At 44.3% G+C, this 11,058-nt stretch overlaps 1 protein-coding gene across 1 annotated transcript; it reads left to right on the top strand.

Moving 5' to 3' along the window:
• The first annotated feature begins 6,801 nt into the window (after window positions 1-6,801).
• Window positions 6,802-7,728, top strand: LOC146341618 (olfactory receptor 14I1-like). The gene has a single exon (XM_084807577.1). The coding sequence runs from the start codon at window positions 6,802-6,804 to the stop codon at window positions 7,726-7,728; it is 927 nt and encodes a 308-aa protein (XP_084663703.1).
• The last annotated feature ends 3,330 nt before the right edge of the window (window positions 7,729-11,058 follow it).

The raw sequence follows: 11,058 nt of genomic DNA, 5'->3' as shown, positions 1-11,058 counted from the left end.
AGGCTTCCCGCCTCGCCCGGCCGAAATTCAGGCCGGGGGGGGAGGCTTCCTGCCTCGCCCGGCCGAAATTCAGGCGGGGGAGAAGCGCCCCGTCTCCCCGGCCGCAAAATAAAAAGTAAAAAAAAAAAAGACCCCGTGATAGGCTACGTGATGATTTACGTAGCCTATCACGGCTAGATTTCCAAAGTCAGCCGTGATAGGCTGCATAAATCGTCATGTAGCCTATCACGGGTGACTTTAGAAAAGAAAAGAAAAAAGCGCGTACACAAATGGCGGTGCCCATGGGGCGCCGCCATTTGCATTCCTTATTTTGGCATGTCTAGTCTACGTAAAGATTTACGTAGACTACGGCGAAAATAAGGGCAACGCAAATAGCGTGCCCTTATTTTCGCCGTAGTCTACGTAAATCGTTACGTAGCCTATCACGGGTGTGTTTTTTTTTTTTTTACTTTAGTGTTTTTTTTTCCAATGGCGGTGGCGGCCGGTCGGGAGACCAGCCGCCGCCCCCGCCCACGATGAACCGCCACCGAACCGCCTCCGGGACCTGCCGCCGGGAGGGGCATCCGCCAAAGGTAAGTCCCATCCTGGGGGGGGCGGGGGGCGGAGAATTTCACTGCCGATTTTGGGGGGCTGAATGCATTGGCGCTCGGCCCCCTGAAGATTCGGGGAGAAATTCTCTGCCATCCCTACGCGTACGCAAATGGCGGCACCCATGGGCGCCACCATTTGCATTCCTTATTTTGGCATGTCTAGTCTACGTAAACATTTACGTAGACTACGGCGAAAATAAGGGGAACGCAAATAGCGTACATGCTACACTATTTGCATTCCCCTTATTTTCACCGTAGTCTACGTAAATGTTTACGTAGACTAGACATGCCAAAATAAGGAACGTAAAAGGTGGCGCCCGTGGTTGCCGCCATTTGCGTACGCTTTTTTTTTTAACTCAGCCGTGATAGGCTACGTAAACATTTATGTAGCCTATCATGGTATTTTTTAAAAATCTAGCCGGGATAGGCTACGTAAATCTTTACGTAGCCTATCACTTTTTTTTTTTTTTTAAACTTGGAAATGGTGGTGGCGGTGGTCGGTCAGAAGACCGGCCGCCGCAGCCACCGCCGCCGAACCGCCTCTGGAGCCACTGCCACCAGGGAGATTCGCCCAAGGTAAGTCCCGTCCCGGGGGCGGCTGGGGGGGCAGACCGTTTCGCCACCAATTTCGGAGGGCCGAATGCGGTGGCATTCAGCCTCCCCGAGATTCGTGGCGAAATTCTCTGGCATCCCTATTTCTGCTCTGGTGTTCTGAACTATTATGGATAAGATCTGAAGAAGCCCAGACAGTCTTAAATGACTGTCATTTGCATACAGGCAACAAGTACCTGCATAATTGGCTCCCTATTGTCTGCATAGATGAAGTGTTTAATTGGTAATTTAATTGGTCCCAGAAGTGTCATGCCTCTATTGGAGGGATCTTCTTCCTCTTCTGCAGCAGATGAAGCCATAGAGCTACCTGTATTGGGAGACATGGGGGAGCAAGGATTGGAATGTACAGCAGCTGAGCTGTGTTCTCTGGAGGACCTAGAAATATAAGCCTGCATTTTTCTGCCTGGACTTGGCTGAAAACAACAGTGGTTCTCAGCTCTTTGTATCCTGACTTTAACCCAGGTTTGGACCTGTGCATTATTGATCTTAGACTTCTACCTGATGCTACCTCTGTAGTCTGATAAAGCTTGCCTGATATCCTGTGCAGGTAACCTTGGACAGGCCCTTGACATATCTCTGGAGAATCCTTGTTTGCTAGTAATAACTCTGCTTCACCTTTACTTAATTGACTTCTCAATTAACTGTGTGCATGTTAGCATGGTAGAGAGCTGAACCTGGTTGAAGCAGGACAAGATTTATGGAAGTGCCTGGATGAGAGGAAGCAATTGCTCCCCATTGATGCATCATGCCTTCTAGGAAGCTGGAAGGAAAACTGAACCTTAGGCAGGGATGTACGAAAGTTTTGCCACGGATCTCAGGGAGGCCGAATGCCAGTGCATTCGGCCCCCCGAAATCGGTGGCAGAATGGCCCGCCACCCCACACCCCCCCCCGGGATGGGACTTACCTTGGGTGGATCTTCCTGGCAGCTGTGTAAAGATTTACGTAGCCTATCACGGCTAGATTTTAAAAAAACCACTGTGATAGGCTACGTAAATGTTTACGTAGCCTATCACGGCTAGATTTTAAAAAAAGCACTGTGATAGGCTACGTAAATGTTTACGTAGCCTATCATGGCTGACTTAAAAAAAAAAAACACACGTGCGTACGCAAATGGTGGCGGCCATGGCAGCCGCCATTTGCATTCCTTATTTTGACACGTCTTAGTCTACGTAAACATTTATGTAGACTAAGACAGCGAAAATAAGGGGAATGCAAATAGCGTAGTGTCTACGCTATTTGCGTTCCCCTTATTTTTGCCATCTTAGTCTACGTAAATGTTTACGTAGACTAAGACATGCCAAAATAAGGAATCCAAATGGCGGTGACCATCGCCGCCACCATTTGCGTACGTGCTTTTTTTAAAAAATCAGCCGTGATAGGCTATGTAAACATTTACGTAGCCTATTACGGCTGACTGCAGGGATACAAATGGCGGCAGCTACGGCCGCCGCCATTTGTGTCCCTTGCTAGCCCGCGGCCAGATGTCCGGCTGCTGGCAGAGCTGGCCAGCGGCTCCGCAGAATTTCTTCGGAGCACAGCCGGCCAGCCAGGATTTGGGTGGGGGGGAGGGACGGAGCACCTCCCCCCCATCAGCATAATCCCAGAAAGGTAAGTGATTTTCGTACATCCCTAATGTTAGGATGAAGGGGTTTATTTAATAAAAAAGGTGACTTTTATTGTTTACTATGCTTGTGTGATGTAGAGTGTGTGTTGTAGAGTTGTTTGTCAATTTTTCCCTTTCCTCTAATATCTCTCTATCTATTTATCTATTCCTCTTTATATATAAATGGTTCCTCTTAGAAGTACAATTTGTTGTTCGAATTCTCACAGAACTTAAGGATCAAAATAAAACAACCATTTCAGTTTAATTTTCTTATGCATCTACAGCATGTTGTAAATGTCTTAGCATGAGATATCATTGCACTGTTTGACTTAAATGGACAATGGTCCTCTGGTATGGTATATTCCAAATGAAGAGCAAAAATAATCATAGTACTATATGAACAAATGCGGACATTATTGTATCCAGCTAATGCTGGGCTGTATGAGAGTGATCAGGGAGCATGCCCCCCCCCCCAAGTCACCAAAGGGAAAGGGTTATCTTGAGTCAGTTCACTTTTCTAACACTGCATTGTAGTTACCTGTGGAGTGTTTTGTAGGGCCATCCAGCAGCAGTAACATTTTCACTGGCTCAATGTTGCATTCAAATGGAACAAATCCACCCTAGAGCAGTATCGTCTACTGAATTAATGGGTTACCAACTGGGCTAAGCCCTGAACAATCCAGCACTCTGGCTTTGTCCATCATGCTGAACAACCTATGAATGGACCGATCGTAGGTTGTTGGCATACTGGAGGCAGTGCACCTGCTTTTTCCCACGCTTTCCCAAAAGCTTGTGGATTGTTTAAACCATGGGCTGTCACTACATGCAAACTGCCCGAAAGTCATGATTAACCATTTCTGAGCTGTGTTGTTAGCCAAAAAGCTAAATGCAGAGTGACCGTTGTCTTTAGGAAGGAGTTCCTGATCTATTTTGAACCCCCCCTTTTTTTTTTTGGTCTGCCCTCATGGAGCAGTGATTATTGCTCATAAAAAACAATAGAGAAATCCATACTTTTCAGAAGAATGTCCAGCCAAAACAACCAGTAGCAGCAATGACATGAGTTTATACTCTTTCTGGTTCAGGTCTTGCTTTACACTATGATTATTATTGTATAATAATAATAATAATAATAATAATAATATCATTAACAATTTTACTGAATTCTCATGCGTGTACACACACACACATATGAAATCACCCTGCCAATGGAAATACGGCCCATTATTATGGCCATTTTTAATGAGTTTGCACTACACGCTGATTTACGCAGTGAGTATCCCATGGATGGTCAGGAACGATCAAACTTGTGATCTGCTGACCACTCACTGCTTCTGCTTTGCATCCTATTTACAAAATCACTCAGCTTGAGCCCATGGTTTGTTGTTGCTTTAATTCTCTGGGTTGCTTGTCCCTCCACAATCCACAGTTCCAGGTTTGGACATCACAGGGACACCCCAGGACCAGGGCTTTCCTCAGCTTGTTCTGCAGAAAGGAGACCAAGCGGGAGTGGCAGCGCATCTGTTCCCTTTGCACAGCAGCAGTTAACTGTGGGTCATTTTACCCATGGTTGGGCATTCCGTATGAACTGGGTCATGGTGTGGGGGTAGCACTGTGGCCAAGCAGGGGTTTCATCAGCCCTGCCAAAGAGCTCAACAAGTAGTTCTTATGCCCATGAGGTCCTTATGCCCATGTTGCTCAGATGAAATAAAGGAGTCCAGTGTAGCTCTCCTTCCTGCTGGCTGTTGGGTGTTTTTAGGGAATTGCAGTTGGAGAAGACTGTGGAGTTAAGGGCTATATAGCAAACCGAATAAAAGTTTGAAGGAAGGAAGATGATCGACAGGACAGGGAGGGCCTTCCTTGGGTTGTTCTGTAAACAGTCTTCCAAAAGGAAGCAGCAAGCATGCAGGAGGGAGTGCCTGTGCTCACTCTGGCTCAGTAGCAACTAACTATGGATTGTTGAACCCATGGTTAGGTGTTACGTGTGACCTGGGCCATGGTGTGGGGGTGGCACTGTGGCTGAGCAGGGGTTTCATTCATCAGCCCTGCCAAAGAGCCCAACAAGTAGTCCTTACACCCATGTTGCTCAGATGAAATAAAGAAGGGGTCCGGTGTAGTTCAGTGTTGCTATCCTGTCTGCTGACTTTTGGGTGTTTTTAGGGAATTGCAGCTGGAGAAAACTGAAAGTTAAGGGCTATACAGAAAAACAAAGGAAGGAAGAAAAGTGGAAAGGAAGGAAGATGATAGACAGGATAGAGAGGTTTGGGGTGAGATTGTATGCGCACTTTAAGAGTAAGTCTTACTGAACCCAATATAACCCCTCCCCCTCAGCAGACATGCAGAGGATTGTGTTGTAAGGCTGGAATCCACACACACTTGCTTGGGAGTAAGCCCCATTGGACTCAATGGGACTCACGCCTGAGTAGACATGTATAGCACTGTGCTGTTAAAGTTCCTTTCTGCTCATTATCATGTAGAAGATGGGTGGGGAAACAAGAAGCAAGAGGAAGTCTTCTATATATATATTTCCTTTCGGTATAAGTTCTAAGAGTTAGGATTGGTCTTCAGGATTTAGCTGTATCTCCAGAGGTCTCTATAAGGCAAATTTCCAAGTGGGGTACTGGATGGATCTTCTCTCTAGTGCATATGGATGTAAATGTATGCACAGAGTCAGGCCCTGGGCCATGCACAGCTACCTCAGAGACACTTACTTTGAACTGTTAGTAATAGAACGTAGGGCCATTTTGTTATTCAAGTATATTTTTTTGCTTTACCTTATTTGTTTAATGTTCTGCCTTCTCTCCAGAAGCTAAATATCTCCCCATTTTTATCCTCACAACAACCCCATGAGGTAGGTTAGGCTAAGAGGTAGGGACTTTGCATTTGCTGGTCCAGCTCACAGTCAAAATTCATTAGCCTCCCTCCCTCCCTCCCATCCTGTCTAGCTGTCATTTCTAGTCTGAGACAATGAGTCAGTCTCTGTGTGTGTCTCTCTCAAACACACATACATCATACACACACTACACACAGAGAGAGAGACAGATCCCATATGTGTTTATTTTTCCTGTGTTTGTGTAAAAGGGGTAAGTGAAAAAAGGAACTTGTGTTTCCATTTGAGTTCTCTACTATGGACAAGGAACAACTCAAGAATCTATAGCTCCCATGAAAGCATGAACAATTATTTCCAGTAACATCTGGCACTGTTGTACTAAAATTGCCTTCTCTGAATCTCTTTCTTGGATGTCAAATGTGAGTTCAGTGTTGCAGGCACATTACAGTCCATAGGCCCAGGGAACATGAAGATGTGGTTCCAGCCCTGTGCATGGCAGGATAAAGCCTGGGGCTCAGGCAGCTACAGCCTGCAGCCCTCCATCTCAAGGGGGGCACAAGTTAGCCCAGATTCCCAGCTTTCAAATAAATTCACCATCATGAACTGTTGAATTTCATTGGATAAGGAGTCAGGAAATCTGAACTACTAGGAAGCCCCCTTTACGTCCCTTATACTAGGTTCCAATGTTCCTCTCCTCCCATAAGTCTACTGTATACGTGTGTCTAGAAGGATGGAGATCAACTATGGTTTCAGTGGAATGAAAGTGTATGTCTGTATGCCAGCAGGCTCTCCATTGGATCGAAACCTCTGCATGGTTGGCATTCCTAATTGCATGGAGTTCACACACAAGGAACTGGTTACACAGATGGTCCCCTTTTTTTCCATTCTAATGAATTTGTGGAGATTGGGGGGAAGGCTGGTGGGAACAATTCTACTTCCCCCTCTATGCACTTGCCTTACATACGGAAGGGTGAATAGGGAACACTGTCATTACAGCTTTGAGGAGAGAAACATTGAACAACATTGTTTGGCAATTACTGATTTAGCAAATGCATATCTGGTGAAAGGTAAATTAGACAGGTCTGATGTAAATTAACTGGTTAATCAAAATTAGTAGATTAACAGCTCTTGCCTTCTTCCTCCCATCAGGCAAGTAATGGAGCACAAAATGAGCAATCTTACTTCCATGTCCACTTTTCTGCTGCTGGAATTTTCAGACATCCGAGAACTACAGATCTTACACTTCTTTGTATTCCTAGCATTGTACCTCATTGCACTAGGAGGGAATCTTCTCATCATTGTTACAGTTGCTTTTGATCACCACCTACACACCCCCATGTACTTCTTCCTCATAAATCTGGCCATACTGGACCTTGGAACAGTTTCAGTCATGGTACCCAAATCCATGGGTATATCTCTCACGAATAACAGGTCAATTTCTTATTCTGGATGTGTGGCTCAAGTTTTCTTTTATCTCTTCTTTGCAGCATCAGATCTTGCCCTCCTAACTATAATGGCACATGATCGCTATGTTGCGATCTGCAACCCCCTCCAGTATGAGGGAATTATGCACAAAGGAGCCTGCCTTCAGATGGTAGGAACTGGGTTGATGGTTAGTCTTTTTTATGCCATATTGCACACTGGTGGCACCTTTGCAATCACCTTCTGTTCTAACATTGTCAAGCAGTTCTTCTGTGAAATCCCACAGTTACTAAGGCTCTCCTGTTCTGACATTTATCAAGTTGAAGTTGGGCTCCTTGGACTAGGCTGCAGTTTAGGAGTAGGTTGTTTTATCTTCATCATCATAACGTACATGCAGATTTTTGCTGCTGTACTCAGAATTCCCTCTGTACATGGTAAAAACAAAGCCCTCTCCACTTGTATTCCCCACCTCACTGTTGTCTCTGTGCTCGTGTTCAGTTCAGTCTTTGCCTACGCAAGGCCTCCCATGGATCATTCTTCTGATCTGAATGTAGCTTGTGCCGTGATATATGCCATTATTCCTTCCATGCTGAATCCATTCATCTATAGCATGAGAAACAGAGAGATCAAGAGTGCGTTGTTGAAAATGTTAAGATTTGGTTCTTCACTCTGAAAGCATCTTTAAAGTTGCTGTATAAGAATGTAATTGTATGATCCTTTGAATGTTAAAGTTTGTCCCTTCATGCTTATCCTTGTGCTACACACATTTCAGTATTCGGGATTATAGCTGTGCATGAATGTATATATTTCTTTACTATCATTTTAAACCAGCCCATAACCAAGTTCTCTGGGCTGTGTAAAATACTTTGAGAACGTAAAATATATAAAAAAATGAGACAATGAAAAGAGCCTGCAAATAATATGGCCTCTTCGAACTCTTCAACCCATCTGTGTGCAAAGAAAATGGATGGAGCATTTCACCGGTTTTCTCCAGAGGGAGAAGAAATGTTCTGACAGTTTCATGGAGGTGGGGCTCTCTCTTAGTAGGGGCTGTACCACAATGTCTTTCTCCTAAGGTGTTTTGTTGTTTAGAATGCCATGGAAGTGGCAACAGCAGCAAGTGCACTGGCAGCATTGGGCACTACCTCGATTCCTCCACAATGACTCATAAATAGCATCCTTTGGGGGTACTGTGAGTATGCAGGGTTGAGGTGTCCACCATAAAATTAATGATGGAGAAAATTTGGGGAAAATTCTACAAAATGTTTTTCTGTTTCTTGGTTGGGTGGTTGGAAAATGAACAAGATCACACATTTGCTCCTCAGGAAAATGTCTTTTGAGAAATCTTTGTTCTACTCTAGTTCTTAATCTTCAGGGATCAGCTCCTTCCCCAAGGTCATGCCTTAGGTTTCTGAGGTGTGATTGCAGATTAGGGATGTCAGAGAATTTTGCAATGGAATGAAAAGAATTCATGTTTCTATTAATCTGACCTCTGGATTTTGGAGTGGACCATCTTTTCCCAAGTCACATGGATTCTGCGGATTTGCGGACTGTTTTTTTTTTTTAATGTTTACACAAATTTTACACAAATTTAGTCATAAAAAAATATGTAAAAGAAAGAAATTCAAAAAACACCACGTGAAAATGTGCTTTTCCTCCATAAGGAAAAGCATGCAAAATGTGCATGGGGGGGGGGATCTGCACATTTTTCAGAGACAGATTTGTGTATTTGGGGCAGGATTTGCACATTTGTGCAAGTGAGAAGTTGTGAAAATTCAGGAAACTGGAAAAAAAATCTGATTCTGTCAATGAGCGGTCAATGGAATGAAAGGCAACTGACAATCCACAAAATGCAGACGGAATAGTCTTTGCAATAAACCATACATCCTTATGTTGGATACAAGATGTCTCTAATTCCGATCTGTATAATTTTTCACCATCACTGCAAACCCTGTGGTAGGTGAGGCCCCACAGTCCTACCCCCACCAACCCTCCAGGCAGGCAGGCAGGAGGGTGGGCCCACACATGGGATGAAGCACAGCACAACACTGGTCAGTTCAGGCTGCAGGTGTGCGCCATTTTTATCAAAATAGTTTCCAGAGTGTGAGAATGGCTCAGGTCACTGCCAATCAGCTTGCTGCCTTTCGGCATGCACGCACATTGAGGGCACTGGAGTGGTGAGAGACCTGCCCCTTCCTCATTCTGGTGCCCCTATTGTTCATGTAGTTGCATGACAGATTCCCCCGACACTGTTTTTTTATGCAGGTAGTACAGAGAAAAGCACTGTTGTTGCCACCAGACATGAGAGGGTGTTTATCCATTTCTCTGCCAGCCATTTGTCCCCACAAAATTGTCATCCCAAACTGCCCCCCACACACACCTGTAAGGGACAGGATAAAGTTAATCCAGGGTCTGCATTAGACCCTAGATAAACTACATCTACACTGCATTGCCTAGAATTCACCAAGACACTGACTGTACTGTTTCATGTTGTTGAGGGTTCAGAATGCATACAAAGGAAGAAGTAGTTATTGAAGCTCCAGGTAAAGGATTGTCAGTGTTTTATACTGCTTTAGTTGATATGTTCCCCAGGCCTTGTCACTGATACACCAGTGGAGGAAGCCTAATTGGGGGTGGGGGGGCACTTACTGAAATGAAGTCAACTAATGTCCTGTTCCTGCTGCATGTACTTCAAAGATGTATTTGAAGAGGCAAATGACATATTATAGTTCACTTCTGCAGGTTCATCCCACTATGACAGCAGGTCCAATGATGAAGACAAATCAACAGCATCACATCACATTATGTATATCTTTGCCATAGCATAGTTCCTTTCTTATTTGTTTGCTTTCTCCATATGTTTCAGTTAGGGATGGGTAAACCCGATGACATTTGGTCCAGGGGGGTCCACTGTGGGGAAATACGGGTGGCTTAGGGCTCTACAGTTTGCCCTGGCATGTCTGCCATAGTTCACAGGGTGGCTCTCTGGCTATCTAAAAGGTCCGATAGGCTAATGACAGCTGCCATTAGCCTATTGATGGAAAATGACAGCCATAAATTATATATTTTACAGCATTTGCAGCCGTAAAGCACTTCCCTCTATGTAAATTGTGGCCTCTGACAACAGAATTTACATAGAAGGAAGGGCTTTACAGCCCCAAATGCCATAAACCCAATAAGTTATGGCCATAGTTTTCCCATGATAGTGTCTTTTAAACAGCCAGAGAGCTGCCCTGTGAACCCCTGTCCTGTCCTGTCTGGCTGACATGTCTAGTCTGAGAGAATGAGCCAGTCTGTGTCTATTTCTCCTGTGTCTGTATAAAAAGGGTAAATCAAAAAAGAAATTTGTTTTTGCATTTCAGTTCTCTACTATGGAGAAGGTACAGGGGTCTATTGGTCCCAGGAAAGCATGAACAACTATTTCCAGTAACAAATGACATTGTTGTTGTACATAACATTGCCTTCTCTGACTGTGTGTGTGTGTGTGTGTTTGCATGTGCCATGTGCACAAATTATCTAGTTTATCAATATTAATAGAATAACAGCTCTTGCCTTCCTCTGCCTAAAGATGGAAGGCACATAATGGAGGACAAATACAGCAATATCACTGCCATGTCCACTTTTCTGCTGCTGGAATTATCAGACATCTGAGAACTACAGATCTTACACTTCTTTGTATTCCTAGTATTGTACCTCATTGCACTAGCAGGAAATCTTCTCATAATGGTTGCAGTTGTTCTGGATCACCACCTACACACCCCCATGTACTTCTTCCTCATAAATTTGGCCATGTTGGACCTTGGAAAAGTTTCAGTCATTATACCCAAATCCATGGCTATGTCCCTCATGAATAACAGGTCAATTTCCTATTCTGGATGTGCGGCTCAAGTTTTCTTTTATTTCTTTTTTTCAGCATCAGATTTTCCCCTCTTAATTATAATGGCACATGATCACTATGTTGCTAACTGCAATCCACTCCAGTATGAGAGCATTATGCACAGTT

The sequence above is a fragment of the Heloderma suspectum genome, chromosome 6 (genome assembly GCF_057233095.1).
Source record: "Heloderma suspectum isolate Gila_16-S chromosome 6, 16-S_ref, whole genome shotgun sequence".
Classification (NCBI taxonomy): Eukaryota; Metazoa; Chordata; class Lepidosauria; order Squamata; family Helodermatidae; genus Heloderma; species Heloderma suspectum.
The sequence above is the reverse complement of the archived record's forward strand: the minus strand, read 5'-3'. Positions and strand labels throughout refer to the sequence as shown.